The 19,880-nt window shown below is 44.6% G+C and overlaps 1 protein-coding gene across 1 annotated transcript in view; it reads left to right on the top strand.

Moving 5' to 3' along the window:
- Positions 1 to 19,880, top strand: part of LOC138638129 (probable cation-transporting ATPase 13A4) — a 285,554-nt gene that overhangs the window by 166,817 nt on the left and 98,857 nt on the right. Inside the window, exons 7-8 of the mRNA XM_069727162.1 lie at positions 10,422 to 10,556; positions 13,596 to 13,668. Of these exons, the coding sequence (XP_069583263.1) occupies positions 10,422 to 10,556; positions 13,596 to 13,668 (208 nt within the window). The remainder of the gene's footprint in view (positions 1 to 10,421; positions 10,557 to 13,595; positions 13,669 to 19,880) is intronic.

Below are 19,880 nucleotides of genomic sequence, written 5' to 3'. Positions count from 1 at the left end.
ATAGATTCAGCAAAGTGAGGCCCGATATTCTAGACAGAGCGAGGATAGCAAAGAGAACTATGCAGTCTACAAAAAACCCTAAAACGAAAACCACGCAAAGGGGCAAAAAGACCCACCGTGCCGAACTAACAGCACGGCGGTGCACCCCTTTGCTTCTCAGAGCTTCCAGCAAAAGTTAATAGCAAGCTGGACAGAAAAAACAGAAAACAAACTAGAAGCACTTATCTAGCAGAGCAGCAGGCCCAAGGAAAGATGCAGTAGCTCAGATCCAACACTGGAACATTGACAAGGAGCAAGGAAGACAGACTCAGGTGGAGCTAAATAGCAAGGCAGCCAACGAGCTCACCAAAACACCTGAGGGAGGAAGCCCAGAGACTGCAATACCACTTGTGACCACAGAAGTGAACTCAGCCACAGAATTCACAACAGTACCCCCCCCTTGAGGAGGGGTCACCGAACCCTCACCAGAACCCCCAGGCCGACCAGGATGAGCCACATGAAAGGCACGAACAAGATCTGGGGCATGGACATCAGAGGCAAAAACCCAGGAATTATCTTCCTGAGCATAACCCTTCCATTTGACCAGATACTGGAGTTTCCGTCTAGAGACACGAGAATCCAAAATCTTCTCCACAATATACTCCAATTCCCCCTCCACCAAAACAGGGGCAGGAGGCTCCACAGATGGAACCATAGGTGCCACGTATCTCCTCAACAACGACCTATGGAATACATTATGTATGGAAAAGGAGTCTGGGAGGGTCAGACGAAAAGACACCGGATTGAGAATCTCAGAAATCCTATACGGACCAATAAAACGAGGTTTAAATTTAGGAGAGGAAACCTTCATAGGAATATGACGAGAAGATAACCAAACCAAATCCCCAACACGAAGTCGGGGTCCCACACGGCGTCTGCGATTAGCGAAAAGCTGAGCCTTCTCCTGGGACAAGGTCAAATTGTCCACTACCTGAGTCCAGATCTGCTGCAACCTGTCCACCACAGAATCCACACCAGGACAGTCCGAAGACTCAACCTGTCCTGAAGAGAAACGAGGATGGAACCCAGAATTGCAGAAAAATGGAGAGACCAAGGTAGCCGAGCTGGCCCGATTATTAAGGGCGAACTCAGCCAACGGCAAAAATGACACCCAATCATCCTGGTCAGCGGAAACAAAACATCTCAGATATGTTTCCAAGGTCTGATTGGTTCGTTCGGTCTGGCCATTAGTCTGAGGATGGAAGGCCGAGGAGAAAGATAGGTCAATGCCCATCCTACCACAAAAGGCTCGCCAGAACCTCGAGACAAACTGGGAACCTCTGTCAGAAACAATATTCTCAGGAATGCCATGTAAACGAACCACATGCTGGAAGAACAAAGGCACCAAATCAGAGGAGGAAGGCAATTTAACCAAGGGCACCAGATGGACCATTTTAGAAAAGCGATCACAGACCACCCAAATGACCGACATTTTTTGAGAAACGGGAAGGTCAGAAATGAAATCCATCGAAATATGTGTCCAAGGCCTTTTCGGGACCGGCAAGGGCAAAAGCAACCCACTGGCACGTGAACAGCAGGGCTTAGCCCTAGCACAAATTCCACAGGACTGCACAAAAGCACGCACATCCCGTGACAGAGATGGCCACCAGAAGGATCTAGCAACCAACTCCCTGGTACCAAAGATTCCTGGATGACCGGCCAGCACCGAACAATGAAGTTCAGAGATAACTTTACTAGTCCACCTATCAGGGACGAACAGTTTCTCGGCCGGACAACGATCAGGTTTATTAGCCTGAAATTTCTGCAACACTCTCCGCAAATCAGGGGAGATGGCAGACACAATGACTCCTTCCTTGAGGATACTCGCCGGCTCAGATAACCCCGGAGAGTCGGGCACAAAACTCCTAGACAGAGCATCCGCCTTCACATTTTTAGAGCCCGGAAGGTATGAAATCACAAAATCAAAACGAGCAAAAAATAACGACCAACGGGCCTGTCTAGGATTCAAGCGCTTGGCAGACTCAAGATAAGTAAGGTTCTTATGATCAGTCAAAACCACCACGCGATGCTTAGCACCCTCAAGCCAATGACGCCACTCCTCGAATGCCCACTTCATGGCCAGCAACTCTCGGTTGCCCACATCATAATTACGCTCAGCAGCAGAAAATTTCCTGGAAAAGAAAGCACATGGTTTGAACACTGAGCAACCAGAACCTCTCTGTGACAAAACCGCCCCTGCACCAATCTCAGAAGCATCAACCTCGACCTGGAACGGAAGAGAAACATCAGGTTGACACAACACAGGGGCACAGCAAAAACGATGCTTCAACTCCTGAAAAGCTTCCACGGCAGCAGAAGACCAATTAACCAAATCAGCACCCTTCTTGGTCAAATCGGTCAATGGTCTGGCAATGCTAGAAAAATTACAGATGAAGCGACGATAAAAATTAGCAAAGCCCAGGAATTTCTGCAGACTTTTTAGAGATGTCGGCTGAGTCCAATCCTGGATGGCCTGAACCTTAACCGGATCCATCTCGATAGTAGAAGGGGAAAAGATGAACCCCAAAAATGAAACTTTCTGCACACCGAAGAGACACTTTGATCCCTTCACGAACAAGGAATTAGCACGCAGTACCTGGAAAACCATTCTGACTTGCTTCACATGAGACTCCCAATCATCTGAGAAGATCAAAATGTCATCCAAGTAAACAATCAAGAATTTATCCAGATACTCACGGAAAATGTCATGCATAAAAGACTGAAAAACAGATGGAGCATTGGCAAGTCCGAACGGCATCACCAGATACTCAAAATGACCCTCGGGCGTATTAAATGCCGTTTTCCATTCATCTCCCTGCCTGATTCTCACCAGATTATACGCACCACGAAGATCAATCTTAGTAAACCAACTAGCCCCCTTAATCCGAGCAAACAAGTCAGAAATCAATGGCAAGGGATACTGAAACTTAACAGTGATCTTATTAAGAAGGCGGTAATCAATACACGGTCTTAGCGAACCATCCTTCTTGGCTACAAAAAAGAACCCTGCTCCCAATGGTGACGACGATGGGCGAATATGTCCCTTCTCCAGGGACTCCTTCACATAACTGCGCATAGCGGCGTGTTCAGGTACGGACAAATTAAATAAACGACCCTTAGGGAATTTACTACCAGGAATCAAATCGATAGCACAATCACAATTCCTATGCGGAGGTAGGGCATCAGACTTGGACTCTTCAAATACATCCTGAAAGTCCGACAAGAACTCTGGGATATCAGAAGGAATGGATGACGAAATAGACAAAAATGGAACATCACCATGTACTCCCTGACAACCCCAGCTGGTTACCGACATAGAGTTCCAATCCAATACTGGATTATGGGTTTGTAGCCATGGCAACCCCAACACGACCACATCATGCAAATTATGCAGTACCAGAAAGCGAATAACTTCCTGATGTGCAGGAGCCATGCACATGGTCAGCTGGGCCCAGTACTGAGGCTTATTCTTGGCCAAAGGTGTAGCATCAATTCCTCTCAACGGAATAGGACACCGCAAAGGCTCCAAGAAAAATCCACAACGTTTAGCATAATCCAAATCCATCAGATTCAGGGCAGCGCCTGAATCCACAAACGCCATGACAGAATACGATGACAAAGAGCACATTAAGGTAATGGACAAAAGGAATTTGGACTGTACAGTACCAATAACGGCAGAGCTATCGAACCGCCTAGTGCGTTTAGGACAATTAGAAATAGCATGAGTAGAATCACCACAATAGAAACACAGTCTGTTCAGACGTCTGTGTTCTTGCCGTTCTACTTTAGTCATAGTCCTGTCGCACTGCATAGGCTCAGGTTTACTCTCAGGCAGTACCGCCAGATGGTGCACAGATTTACGCTCGCGCAAGCGACGACCGATCTGAATGGCCAAGGACATAGACTCATTCAAACCAGCAGGCATAGGAAATCCCACCATTACATCCTTAAGAGCTTCAGAGAGACCCTTTCTGAACAAAGCCGCTAGTGCAGATTCATTCCACAGAGTGAGTACTGACCATTTCCTAAATTTCTGACAATATACTTCTACATCATCCTGACCCTGGCATAAAGCCAGCAGATTTTTCTCAGCCTGATCCACTGAATTAGGCTCATCGTAAAGCAATCCGAGCGCCAGGAAAAATGCATCAACATTACTCAATGCAGAATCTCCTGGTGCAAGAGAAAACGCCCAGTCCTGTGGGTCGCCGCGCAAAAAAGAAATAATAATCAAAACCTGTTGAATAGGATTACCAGAAGAATGAGGTTTCAAGGCCAAAAATAGCTTACAATTATTTCTGAAGCTCAGGAACTTAGTTCTGTCACCAAAAAACAAATCAGGAATCGGAATTCTTGGTTCTAGCATCGATTTCTGATCAATAGTATCTTGAATCTTTTGTACATTTACAACGAGATTATCCATTGAGGAGCACAGAGCCTGAATATCCATGTCCACAGCTGTGTCCTGAAGCACTCTAATGTCTAGGGGAAAAAAAAGACTGAAGACAGAGCTAAGAAAAAAAAATGATGTCAGGATTTCTTTTTTCCCTCTATTGGGAATCATTGGTGGGGCTCCTTGTACTGTTATGGCTGGCAATCAGGCAACACAGCGTGCAGTAATCAGCGCACATACAGAGATCTGGCAATAACCAAAAACAATAGGACGAGCTCTGAGACGTGGAATCTCTGTAGACTGCAGTACCTGATCTATCCTCACACAACTATAAGCAGCAGTGGATTGCGCCTAACAACTACCTATGCAACTCGGCACTGCCTGAGGAGCTGACTAGCCTGAAGATAGAAATACAAGCCTGACTTACCTCAGAGAAATACCCCAAAGGAATAGGCAGCCCCCCACATATAATGACTGTTAGCAAGATGAAAAGACAAACGTAGGAATGAAATAGATTCAGCAAAGTGAGGCCCGATATTCTAGACAGAGCGAGGATAGCAAAGAGAACTATGCAGTCTACAAAAAACCCTAAAACGAAAACCACGCAAAGGGGCAAAAAGACCCACCGTGCCGAACTAACAGCACGGCGGTGCACCCCTTTGCTTCTCAGAGCTTCCAGCAAAAGTTAATAGCAAGCTGGACAGAAAAAACAGAAAACAAACTAGAAGCACTTATCTAGCAGAGCAGCAGGCCCAAGGAAAGATGCAGTAGCTCAGATCCAACACTGGAACATTGACAAGGAGCAAGGAAGACAGACTCAGGTGGAGCTAAATAGCAAGGCAGCCAACGAGCTCACCAAAACACCTGAGGGAGGAAGCCCAGAGACTGCAATACCACTTGTGACCACAGAAGTGAACTCAGCCACAGAATTCACAACACTAACCACAGTGCTGAACATAATACACAACTTGCATTAAAAAATTATTACATTTAATAAAAGGGCGCAGAATCATTCTATACTACCATACTTAACAATAAAACCGACAGGGCCGGAGACTATTAAACGCCATCATATAACGCAAGAAAACATCACAACTGAATACAAAAAACACCACCAAACCAATAAATGGAAAAGAAAAATCTATCCTGGAAAGAACAATAATCAAGGCCGCAGACAATGAAACGCCATCCTATACAACGCCATACATCACAACCAGACTAAAAATACAACAATGTCTTTACACAACCACAGTGCTGAACATAATACACAACTTGCATTAAAAAATTATTACATTTAATAAAAGGGCGCAGAATCATTCTATACTACCATACTTAACAATAAAACCGACAGGGCCGGAGACTATTAAACGCCATCATATAACGCAAGAAAACATCACAACTGAATACAAAAAACACCACCAAACCAATAAAATGGAAAAGAAAAATCTATCCTGGAAAGAACAATAATCAAGGCCACAGACAATGAAACGCCATTCTACACAACGCCATACATCACAACCAGACTAAAAATACAACAATATCTTTAAAAAACCACAGTGCAGAATATAATACACAACTTGCAAAAACAATTTTAAAAAACATGTAGAAAATGCACAGAATCATTCTATACTTACATCTCTGGACAGCGGATGAAAAGACAATCTTGTAGTGTGTCTAGTAGTGTCTAGTCTCATGTGTAGCCTGCAGCAGAAGTGACAAACAATCCAAACATTTTCTTTATATATGGGGATGTTTTTATCACTGTTTGCACTGTCTAGACACTGTCTAGACACTTTTTTGATTAATTTTATCTAACGACGCATGCGTCGCACAACGCACGCACGACGCACACACGCGACGCAAGTGCGTTGTCAATAGGTTTCAATGGGAAATTGTAACGCATTGACGACGCACGAGCGACGCAAGTGCGACGCGTGCGTTTTTTGGACGCTACAAAAATGCAACATGTAGCATCTCCGACGCCATCCAGGTGCGGTGAAACGACGCATGCGTCGTGCATTTTACCGAAAACGCACGACAACGCAACGCATGCGTCCCCAATGATAAAGATAGGGGCGCATGACGCATGCGTTGTCGTGCGTCGACGACGCAGCGTCGCATGACGCTAATGTGAACGTAGCCTTACTGAACAGACAGAGGATAGGAAAGGTAACTTTGCGGTCAGCACAAAAACTACAAAAAGACCACGCAGAGGGTGTAAAAAGACCCTCCGCACCGACTCACGGTGCGGAGGCGCTCCCTCTGCATCCCAGAGCTTCCAGCAAGCAAGACAAAAATCAAAATAGCAAACTGGACAGAAAAATAGCAAACAGAGAAAAACAAGCAGGAACTTAGCTTCTGCTGGGAAGACAGGTCACAAGAACGATCCAGGAGCGAACTAGACCAATACTGGAACATTGACAGGTGGCATGGAGCAATGATCTAAGTGGAGTTAAATAGAGCAGCCAGCTAACGAATTAACCTCGTCACCTGTGGAAGGAAACTCAGAAGCCGCAGCCCCACTCACAACCACCAGAGGAAGCCCATGGACAGAACCAGCGAAGTACCATTCATGACCACAGGAGGGAGCTTGACAACAGAATTCACAACACTCCCCCATAGAATGCTCCCCCATGCCCAGTAGCATAGCTGCTGGGGGTCAGAGGGGGCTGTGAACCCAGGCCCCATGCTCTGAGGGGGCCCACCCAGAGCTACGCTATGTAACTGTATCGGCGAGCAAATTGTGCTGATACAGTTACATTCTGTGGCAGAGCAGGGAGAATCAATCTTCCTTCTCTGCCACTCGGCCATTATGGGGCCCCTGAAGAGGCGTGGGGGGCCCTGTGCTAGCAGTGGCCCCCCGCTCATCATCGCAGGGTCAATTGTATCGGCTAGATACCTATACAGTTGACCGCATTGATGAGAGGAGGAGTGTTACGCTCCCTCTCCCATCATTCCCCTGTCAGCGTCTGATGTCACCGACGCCGGCACTGACAGAGGGTCGCGATGATGTCAGTACTCGGCTCCCGCAGTTCGGAGATGAGCGGGCCCTCAGCACTGTGAGAACAAGGAGGAGAGGTGAGTATTTTTTTTTTTTTTTTTATCCGGGAGCATTATACTATACTGGCTGCCTAATGGGAGTGCATTATACTGTACTGGCTGCCTAATGGAGGTGCATTATACTGTACTGGCTGCCTAATGGGGGTGCATTATACTGTACTGCCTTCCTAATGGGGGTGCATTATACTGTACTGGCTGCCTATAGGGGTACATTATTCTGTACTGGCTGCCTATGGGCCTGCCTTATACTATACTGGCTGCTTAATGGGGGTGCATTATACTGTACTGGCTGCCTAATTGGGGTGCATTATACTATACAGGCAGATAGGGAGTGCATTATACTATACAGGCCTATGGGGAGTGCATTATACTATACAGGCCTATGGGGAGTGCATTATACTATACAGGCCTATAGGGAGTGCATTATACTATACAGGCCTATGGAGAGTGCATTATAATATACAGGCCTATGGGGAAGAAATCATAGCACAGACTTCCAGTATCCATTGTTTCAGATGCTACCCATCTTGTATCTTCACAGCATAGACAAAAAGTCTAACGGGGTCAGATCGGGAGACCTTGGTGGCCATTCCTCTGGCCCACGATGACCAGTCCACTTTCCAGGAAACTGTTCATGTAGGAATGCTCGGACCTGATGCCTATAATATGGTACACCAACACATTATGGGTGTCACGTCCGAGCATTCCTACATGAACAGTTTCCTGGAAAGTGGATTGGTCGTCGTGGGCCAGTGGAATGGCCACCAAAGTTTCCCCATCTGACCCCCGTAGACTTTTATCTTTGGGATCATCTGAAGGCAATTGTCTATGCTGTGAAGATACGAGATGTGCAGCATCTGAAACAAAGGATACTGGAAGCCTGTGCTAGCATTTCTTCTGCGGTGTTGCTATCAGTGTGTCAAGAGTGGGAGAAGAGGGTTGCATTGACAATCCAACACAATGGGCAGTACTTTGAACACATTTTATAAGTGGTCATAAACTTGTAAATAACTCATGAAAGAATAAAGTTACGTTAAAACCAAGCACACCATTGTTTTTCTTGTGAAAATCTCAATAAGTTTGATGTCACATGGCCCTCTTTCCATTGGAAGAAATAAAGTTGGATCCAAAATGGTCAACTTCAAAATGGCCACCATTTTCACCAGCCATCTTGCAAAGTTTTCCCTCTCCCATCTACTAATGTGCCACAAACAGGAAGTTGATATCACCAACCATTCCCATTTTATATACAGTAGGTGTATCCATATAAATGCCCACCCTGTACTATATTGAGGACTATCTGGCACATTATACTATATGGATGGAGGCTATCTAGGGGGCCGTCATACAGTGTGGGGATTACAGTGAAGGGGCCATCACACAGTGTTATGTCCATTAAGCAGTTCGGGGCTACTAAGGAGTCAGTATACTGTGTGGGGGTACATTACAGTGAGGAGGCATCATGTTATGTATAATAGAGCTTCATACTGTGTATAAGGGAGCTGTACAGGGGGGAGACTCGGGACATTATTTAATGTTAAGTGGGCACTTATTGTTATAGGGGAACTCAGGTTACTGAGACTATGAAAGGGGCACACAGGGCACTATTACTTTCTAGGGGACAAAATGTGGGCACTGTTTTCTAGGGCACTTGCGCCCAGCATTACTATACTCTAGAGGGTTGCTTTAGAATTTAGAGGGCACACAGTTCCACACAGCAGGTGCAGTAGTAGGGACATATATGGCAGCAGCATTGGGGTGCCAGTAGGATGAGGAGGTTGTGCAGGTTGGGAATAGCTGGTGACATGCTGAAAACATGAGAAGTGAAATGTGTCTTTTTTGTAATCTCGGCAGATTAGTTTCAGCAACAGCGCATTCATCTGCTGAGGTTCTCCTCCACTATTAGGGTGCCTCAACCAGCTCTAGTCAAGGTTACCTGGTTAGGGTCCCACTCAGAAGCTTTGCCCCCCCCCCAAAACCAAAACCCTAGCTATGCCTCTGCCCATACCAGATACCCCTTTTTGGTAAAATTGTAGGGTTAATATATTGTTTGAGTAGTATAACAATGTCAAAAAAATCAAACCATATCTTATACAATTTTGCTGTTGAGCCTTAGCAAAATAAAGGCCTTATACAAGCAAATAGTGAAATACTTGCAATGCCTGTTTTTATTACAGGTGTTCATATATATATAAACATAGTCATCAAACTGGCATTTGGCAGTCACATCAGTCTCTTGATGAAGAGTGCATTGGAGTAAGATGGGTCAAGGGCTGGGCGCTACTTGATGAATGTGGCTCATCTTCCAGATGATGTACCCAACCACAAGAAAGGGCTGGAATATATTTCTGTTACAATTTATGACACTTTTGTGGTGTATATTAGGACAAATTTCCTGGCCATGCTTGGCTACACCCTCACCTGGCAAAGGTCTACTCACTTTTCAAACTGTTGAAAAGCCGGGACTGGAGTAAAAACGCTAATGACATTTCAAACACTTTTACACCAGAATTCTAGCAAATCTTGTTTGATAAATTGGGGTCATAATGTATGATATTTTGCCTCTTAAACATAGATGGTGAAGCGGCAGTCAATGGTTCTCGCCCTGTAATCCCTTCAATTGGTCAATTAATGGGAGTGTTCAGCATATTAACACACCACCGATCTGATATTGATGAATAAGATCAGGCCAATGAATATCAAAGTAATCAATATCAAAACCTTTCAAATTAGATTACTCTTAATTGTTCTAGTACATTTTATTTTTTAGACCTTTTTTGTTTGTGCTGTAGCTCGGCAAGTTTATTGTATTATTAATTTTCGATTGTGGAGTAATTTATTTTAACACAGTATCTGGTGTCAGAGCTTCAATCACATTGAAAAGTATTTACATAATGGATTACTTGCATTTTTTTTTCCTTTTTTTCAGGTGCTGAGTCCATTCTATGTGTTCCAGCTGTTCAGTGTTTGCCTATGGTTTGCTGAACAATACATTGAATATTCTGTGGCCATTATAATCATGTCTGTGATTTGCATTGGCTTGTCTGTGTACACATTAAGACAGGTATGTGTTTCTTTAGGATATCAAATCCTACAGGATTTCTGTAGGATATCAATATAGGCAGGGGCGTAGCTAAGTTTTCTGGCACCTGGGACAAGAATAAATTCCACCAACACCCCCCCCCCCCAAGCACATACAGTATGTGATTTCCACATTTAGCCACATGCTGACGAGCTGCTCTCTCTAAGGGCTCTTACTCAATTTCGCGAGACTCGGTTGAGTCTCATATGTTAATACCCGGCGCTGCTGCCGGCACTCAGATTGGAGCGTGCGGCCGCATAGGAATACATGCAGCCGCAGACTTCGCTCCTCTGTGCCAGGTGCAGTGCCGGGTATTAACATGCGAGACCCATCCGAGTCTTGCGCAAGTGAGTAGGAGCCCTAATTCTTTCAATGTTCAGTGAAAAACTGAGAGAAGCAGGAAGAAAAGCTAGTTGTCACATGACAGTAAGTATGAAAATCGCATATGAATGACGTGGCCATGGGATGACTGCTGGAACTAGCACATCTCCAAAAGATACCATTTAAAAAGGCAGCATTGTTTTAATGCTCCTGAATAAAAATATGACCCACACACTGTCCCTCTAATGGTACAAGCTCTCCACACTGCCCTTTTCTTTCCATACTGGGCCCCCTCTTCACACGGTCTTCTTACAGCGTGTCCCCCTATAGGACCAAGTCTCTATACTGTACCCCGTCATCACACTCCCCCTCTGTTGTGAATTCCGCTCTTGAGCTCCCCCCGGTGGTTGTAAGTGGCACTTTTTTGAGTTCTGCTCTTGGGCTCCCTCTTGTGGTTTCAAGTGGTATGGCTGCTCCATGGAGTTAGCTGTCTTCAGCTGCTTCCACTGATCGTCTTTTCTGCTCGGCTATTTATGCCTGATCTGTCCTTCAGCCAGTGCCACTTGTAAATGGTTCCTGGTTGGATTCACATCTCTTTGGAGTTCCCTGTTATCCTGACCAGTTCAGCAAAGCTAAGTTTTTGCTTGCTCTTTTCTGTTCAAAGATTGTGGACTTATCCGTTCTGTGCTTTCTATGTTTGTCCAGCGTTATCCGTATGAATTAATTAATGGCTGGAAGCTCTGGGAAGCAGATTTACCCTCCACACCTTTAGTCAGGTGTGGAGATTTTTAGTAAACTCTGCGTGGATTTTTGTAGTGTTTTATACTGACCGCACAGTATTCCATCCTGTCCTTTCTATCAAGTTAGACTGGCCTCCTGTGCTCATCCTGGTTTCATTCTGTGTATGTCTTTTCCCTCTCCACTCAGAGTCATTATTTGTGGGGGGCTAATCTATCCTTTGGGGATTTTCTCTGAGGCAAGATAGTTTTCCTGCTTCTATCTTTAGGGGTAGTTAGCTCTTAGGCGGTGACGAGGTGCCTAGGGAGAGTTAGGAGCATCCCACGGCTACTTCTAGTGTTGTGTTGAGCTTAGGGACTGCGGTCAGTACAGTTACCACTTCCTTCAGAGCTCGTTCCATGTTGCTCCTAAACCACCGCATCATAACACCCCTCCTTGGCAGGTATACAGTCCCTTCCTGTCTGTACCCTTACACTGTCCCCCCATGCTACCTTCCCAAACTACTCAAGCCTCTATTCTGTGCCCACTCACACTTTTCTCCTCCATACTATCTCCTCACACTGTTCCCCTCAGTAAGTCTCATCACACATGTCCCCCCTCCTCATACTGTCTCCTCTCACATCCCCCTGATAACCATACTGTCTCCTCATATTTTTACCCTGTCACTTTCCATACTGCCTCCTTACATATCCCCTGACTCCCCCATACTATGTCTGCACCCATCCCATCACCCTTGTTGCCCCTAATGTGTGCGCATACATTCTTCCACTTTGTCCACATATATTCTCCCCTCGCTACTCATACTGTGTCTGCAGCCATCCCCCTCTCACCATACTGTTTCTGCACCCATCCAGTCACTCGCTCCCCATGCTGTTTTAGCGCCTATCCCAACCCCTCATTCCTCATACTGTGTCCACACCCATCCTGCCCCCCCATACTGTGTCTGCACCTATCTTGCCCCCTCCCTCCTCATACTGTCCTCAAATTTCTCCTCCCATTCGTTCCCCATACTGTGTCTGCACTCTTCACCCACTCATACTTTTTTCTCATGCATACCCCTCAAAGGCGCAAGTATAATTGATCACTTGGAGCCGGCGCACCACATCTGCTTTGAGTTGGCTGTCAGTTTGACTGTCGGCTCAGAGAACAGCCGAATCCCAGTGTGTGGGGCGGCAAAATGCAGCTGCTGTGGAGACACCTTGGACTACACACATCAGTCGACCCACGGCACCCCCTGCTGGCTGACCTGGGGCAGATACCCTGCCTGCCCCCCTAGATACACCTCTGGATATAGGTGGTAAAAATGGTATGTTTTTTATGTGATTTTTAGTCTGAAATTAAAAAGGAAAATATTTTTGAGTTTCCCTCTTTATTTTTTTGTTAAATTTGACTTTGTTTAATTCTTAGAAAATATAACTGTATTTTTTATACCTGATTTAAAGATTCCCTTACAACATTTCACAACTAAAAGTTGCATATAAGCATGAGGGATCCAATATCACCTGCAGGCCAGGCTATAGCTCTTGAATCCCTGATGCAAAATGGGTACCAGGGACACTCCACCCTGTATTGCCACACCACTGATGACAGTAGTGACTATGCAATCAGGGCCAACAAGTTTGTTCAGACTAACCCTAGTGCCATTACATTGTATCTTCATGATGACTCAGTTCCTGCCATGATTACTTCTTGTAGCAGTATTTTAATTTCATACTGGCATGTAATAATTACTGCATTTTGCATGTGAGCTGGACGTGGAACACACAAGCAGCTTCATTAAAATGTATTACTTACTACCACTTTTAAGTAAATATTAATTACTTTCTATAAGGCGAAAATCACCTCTTTAACAAGCAGCATGCTTAGTACGGTATTTTTTCCCTAATAATACAGAATAATGCATTATCAAGCTTGCTTTACTGTTCTAACATTTTACACACATCTGCTTCCCCCAATTTACAGCAATCAGTTAAACTGCACAGACTAGTTGAATCTCATAATAACATCAAGGTTTCTGTATATGGAAAACATACAGGTGAGTTTCCTGTAGAAGGGGTGCTCGTGCTTGCGTTTTTGGACCTTGTCTATCTTTTCTTGTATATATGTACTAAATGACTTTTAAGCCATTATTCTTCCTAATATAAAATAAATGTAACAAAGAATCAGTAGGTAAAAGTGATGCTTTGCAAGTTGAGTTCTGAAAGCTGAGGTCTGATTAGTCGTTGTGCCCTAAGACCTCTTTGAAAAAAAAAGCAATAGATAATTTTGACACAAGTCTACTTTGTTGATTTTCAAGAGGGAAAACGAGTAGAGTACATGCCCTACTCATATAGGACAACGTCTGTCACTCTACCAAGGTTCCCTAGGTGTTGCTACATTGCAGCGCAATGCAAGTAAATGGGGTAGCAGTGCGACTGTGACAAGCAAGTCATAAGAAGTCCAACCCTGTCTGTGTTTTTTTTTTGTCATCTGTTTGTTTCTGTACCCTGGGGGTCACAAGTGACCCTGTTCACTTGTATTTGGCTACAGTGTAGCAGCGACGCCTAGTAAACCTTAGTCGTGTGACAGAAGTCACCATGTAGTCCCCGCCTTATAGAATAATATGACCTGAAAATGCTCTTAAGGTGCCCAAACACATAAATTAGCTGTTGGACAACTGCTCACTGAGCCTAGCGCTATCTCTCTCAATTTGGTCATACGTAGTGGATGCTTTCCTGAAACGGAAAGTACTTGCAAGCAGCATAATACAAAGAATAGCAGGTTTACCCAGAAACCTTTGCAGTAGGCGGAGCTATGCAAATCATCTCTGCAATGCTGCGGATTAGTTTCTAAATTTACACAGCCAACGAATTCCTACCTGTGGACACGTGTTTCGGGCTTTAGGCCCTCATCAGCACAGGGCTGGAATTGGTTGGCTCCTTACAGCTGTGTAAATGTGTGTAAATTTAGAAACTAATCCGCAGCATTGCACGCTTGGCGGTTCCAAGCGCTGTGGATTAGACAGGGGTGGAAAGAGATGATTTTCATAGCTCCGCCTACTGCAAAGGATTCTGGGTAAACCTGCTATTCTTTGTATTATGCTGCTTGCAAGTACTTTCCGTTTCAGGAAAGCATCCACTATGTATTTCCTTTAAGTAGAGGGCTTTTCGGTCTCTTTCGTCCCACTACATTTAGCCCAACTTGGGTCTCTCCCTAAGGTGGCTAGCATATATGTATCGCTTGCTCACCGAGCCCCACTCCATACAGCCAACCAATTCCAGCCCTGTGCTGATGAGGGCCTAAAGCCCAAAACACGTGTCCACAGGTAGGAATTGGTTGGCTGTGTAAATTTAGAAACTAATCCGCAGCATTGCACGCTTGGCGGTTCCAAGCGCTGTGGATTAGACAGGGGTGGAAAGAGATGATTTGCATAGCTCCGCCTACTGCAAAGGATTCTGGGTAAACCTGCTATTCTTTGTATTATGCTGCTTGCAAGTACTTTCCGTTTCAGGAAAGCATCCACTATGTATTTCCTTTAAGTAGAGGGCTTTTCGGTCTCTTTCGTCCCGTTACATTTAGCCCAACTTGGGTCTCTCCCTAAGGTGGCTAGCATATATGTATCAATTTGGTCAAGCGTTCATTTATTTTCAATGGGGGAGAAGCTAGAAAGCTGTTGCTAGACAATTCTGGTGGAGATGTTTCTCCCCTGCATACAAAAGAATCTGCCCAAAAAAATCAGATGGTCCGCTGATCACGGCAAAATCATCAGATTTCACAGATTTTACTGTGTATAATGCCATTGTGAAACTCTTCGAAATCCCCTTGATCAGATTGGAGCCTAAATATAATTTGTATTTGAAAGTTGGAACACCAGGTATTAAAAGTTTATCTCCATTTTCATATTCTCTAGTAGGGCATACTGTATGTAAGGATTCAGAGAAAAAACCTGAGAGTGGACCCTCTGGGTCGTGACTCTAGAGCCCCCGAGGACGAACGGACCAGATGGGACCACCCCCTATACAGGGAGCGTTAGGAGCAGGCCCAAGGAAGATGGAGACACAACAGCTGGAGCCACAGGGACGGCTACTAAAACAAAAGAAGAGTACAGACACAGTGGAGACAGAGTGGGCAAGACTGGAACACGGAGAAGGAACAGCAGAGACACTGGGCTAACAAGGCAGGAACACAGGGCAGGCACGGTGGAGACACAGGGCCGACAAGGCAAGTATGCAGGGCAGGCACGGCGGAGAGACAGGGCTGACAAGGCAGGAATGCAGAGCAGGCACGACGGGGACACAGGGCAGACAAGGCAAATACGCAGGGCAGGCACGGCAGAGACACAGGGCAGACAATACAAGTACGCAGGGCAGGCACAGCGGAGGGACAGGGCAGACAAGACTGGAACGCAGGACAGGCACAGCAGAGACAAAGGTACATAGACTGGGGAGCCTAGGACATAGGTACACTGACAGGAAGTACAGGGAAACCTACAAAGCAAAGGCGTCTTACCTGGGAAGACGCCGGGAAGAAATACCCGATGGGCGCCGCCATGTTGGGGTGGAGCCATCGTGTTGCATCCTCCCAGGAGGATATGCGACTGTGCATGCGCGGAAGAACAGAACGCCATGACCGAGAGAAGGGAGAAGCAGAGCGGCGCGAAGCAGAACCGGGAGCGCGCCGAGGGACAGAAGAAGACAGGTAAGTATGTGCAGTCGTAACAGCATATGAGCTTCACAGTGAAGGAAGTCTGTGCTCTAGTCCATACATTGCAGTCATTTCATTTGCTATCCCAAGTAGAGTTGAGCGAATTTGTTCAGATTCGGTTCCGAATATGTTCAGCATCGAATATTATTTTGCAATATTCGTCAAATACAACTGAATGTCATTAGAGTCAATGGGAGTAGAAATTACCAAATGTTTTCGGAACTGAATATGGCAAATTCAGATTCGGCGACCAAATCTGCTCAATTCTAGTCCCATGTATTCCAGAAAAAGCTTCCTCTGATGATAATAATGGCTGATGAATTCAGGCTAAAAATCCACGCAGAATACAACAATGAAATCTGCATGTGTGAAATAGCAAGAAGTGATAGCAAAAGGATAACTACCAACTCCAACCAAGTGACTGATTTTAGTAGCCTAAACTTTTCAGTATAATCTGATAGATGGCGGATAATGCACTGTCCATCTGATCATTGTTAGGAAAACTAGACTTTTGAGTTTAAAATATATTCTTCTGTTTTAAAGCAAACTCCCTAGTGCAAGGCTCAGGCTAAAAGAGATACAAAGATATAATGTAATAAGGTAAGATAATGCAGAAAAAGGGATGAACACTAATCCAGAGAGACAATGTAACAGCTGCGGTAAATACCAGTGGTTTGAAACATACTGTGCCGTGCGAAAGTATTCAGCTCCCTGGAACTTTTCAATCTTTTTTGGTGAAGAATCAACAACAACTGGAACACAATTGTGAAGTTGAACGAAATTTATTGGTTAACTTATTTAAAATTTGTGTGGAAATTCAAAATCTGAATAGTGAGGTGTGCAATATTATTTGGCCCCTTTAACTTAATACTTTGTTCTGCCACCTTTTGCTGCAATTACAGCTGCAAGTCGCTTGGGGTATGTTTCTATCTGTTTTGTACATCGAGAGACTGAAATTCTTGCCCATTCTTTCTTGGCAAACAGCTCGAGCTCAGTAAGGTTTGATGGAGATTGTTTGTGACCAGCAGTTTTCAGCTCTTTCCACAGATTCTCGATTGGATTGAGGTCTGGACTTTCACTTGGCCATTCTAACACCTGGATACTTTTATTTATGAACCATTCCATTGTAGATTTTGCTTTATGTTTGGGATCATTGTCTTGTTGGAAGACAAATCTCCGTCCCAGTCTCGGGTCTTTTGCTGACTCCAACAGGTTTTCTTCAAGAATGGTCCTGTATTTGGCTCCATCCATCTTCCCATCAATTTTAACCATCTTCCCTGTCCCTGCTGAAGAAAAGCAGGCCCAAACCATGATGCTGCCACCACCATGTTTGACTGTGGGGATGGTGTGTTCATGGTGATGAGCTGTGTTGCTTTTATTTAATCATATGAACATATATTTAAACATCATATAAGAATACATAAATGATAAACAGTGATTGAAAAGAACAAAGGAACAGAAATCAGAGTCGGATAAGGAGGTTTTCTATGTATGCAATAACATTGTCATTTCCAGTATAGAAATCATTCTTGTCACCAGTATAAGATCTGAGAGGACATTCCTCGACAATGTGCTGAATTGTTTGATGGTCGGCTCCAAGTCACAGGCAGGAGAGTCAGATTTTCCCGACTTATGCATAAGATCTGCACAGACACCAAAGTTTGTTCTGATACGATTCAAAGTGACCCAGGTTTTCCTTGGTAGATTGGAGCCTGTTGGTGGATTTTGAAAGTGAGGAAACGTTTGAGGCTCACCGTCTCCTGCATTGACCCGAAGTTCACACCATTTCTCTTCTAAGTTGAAATCATGTTGATACAGGGTAATTGCGGTTCGGATGGGTGGATGTCTTGATTTCAGTCACTGTATTTGAACATCTTGGATATTTTGATGTATTGGGAGATTTTCATTATTCACTACTTTGGTGTATTCTTTAAGTAGGAGCTTTTGTCCTCTCAGATTTGCAGGTGCGATATGGGTCAAGACAGGTAACCAGTGGACGGGTGTAGGTCTGATAGCACCACAAATTATGCGCATAGAGTTGTTCAACTGATTGTCAATTACATTCACATGACAACTATTCAGCCATACTGGAGCACAATATTCTGCGGCAGAGTACACCAAGGCAAGGGTAGACGTTCGCAAGACAGGTGTGGAGCTGTGTTGCTTTTACGCCAAACATATTGTTTGGCATTGTTGCCAAAAACGTTTGATTTTGGTTTCATTTGACCAGAGCACCTTCTTCTACATGTTTGGTGTGTCTCCCAGGTGGCTTTATGGATATTTTTGAGAAATGACTTTCTTCTTGCCCCTCTTCCATAAAGGCCAGATTTGTGCAGTGTGCGACTTATTATTGTCCTATGGACAGACTGTCCCACCTCAGCTGTAGATCTCTGCAGTTCATCCAGAACGATCATGGGCCTCTTGGCTGCATCTCTGATCAGTCTCCTCCTTGTTTGAGATGAAAGTTTAGAGGGATGGCTGGGTCTTGGTAGATTTGCAGTGGTAGGATACTCCTTCCATTTCAATATGATCTCTTGCACAGTGCTCCTTGGGATGTTTAAAGATTTGGAAATCAGTTTGTATCCAAATCTGGCTTTAAATTTCTCCACAGCAGTATCACGGACCTGCCTGTTGTGTTCCTTGGTCTTCATGATGCTCTCTGTGCTTCAAGTAGAACCCTGAGGGTGCACACGTTGCGGAAAGGTGTGCTCATTTTTCCGCACTAATTTTGGTAAATCCGCACTGCAGAATTACCGTGGATTTACCGCGGATTTGCCGCGTTTTTTGTGCGGATTCCACCTGCGGTTTTACACCTGCGGATTCCTATTATGGAGCAGGTTTAAACCGGTGCGGAATCCGCATGAAGAATTGACATGCTGCGGAATAAACAACGCTACGTTTCCGCGCATTTTTTTCCGCAGCATGTGCACTGCGGATTTTGTTTTCCATAGGTTTACATGGTACTGTAAACTTAAGGAAAACTGCTGCAAATCCGCAGCTGCCAATCCGCTGTGGATCCGCAGCAAAATCCACAACATGTGCACATACCCTGAGACTATCACAGAGCAGGTGCATTTATATGGAGACTTGATTACACACAGGTGGATTATATTTATCATCATTAGGCATTTAGGACAACATTGGATCATTCAGAGATCCACAATGAACTTCTGGAGTGAGTTTGCTGCACTGAAAGTAAAGGGGCCGAATAATATTGCACGCCCCACTTTTCAGTTTTTGAATTTCCACAAAAATGTAAAATAACCAATAAATTTAGTTCAACTTCACAATTGTGTTCCACTTGTTGTTGATTCTTCACCAAAAAATTACATTTGGTATCTTTATGTTTAAATCATTTTGTTGCGGTTTTTACTTGAATTTTTGGTGCAGATTTGTACACATTAGTATGGGTTAAATCTGCAGCAAAAACGCTGAAAGAATTGACAAGCTGCAGATTTAAATGTGCAAGCCACAAATAAGCAGCGTGTGCACGAGACTTCAGGATTCTCATTCTTTGCTGGCATCAGCAAACCCTTCAGGTTTTGTGACAAATTTGCACTGAAA

The sequence above is a fragment of the Ranitomeya imitator genome, chromosome 5, assembly GCF_032444005.1.
Source record: "Ranitomeya imitator isolate aRanImi1 chromosome 5, aRanImi1.pri, whole genome shotgun sequence".
Taxonomy (NCBI): domain Eukaryota; kingdom Metazoa; phylum Chordata; class Amphibia; order Anura; family Dendrobatidae; genus Ranitomeya; species Ranitomeya imitator.
Note: the sequence above shows the minus strand (reverse complement) of the source record. Positions and strands in the feature narration are given on the sequence as shown.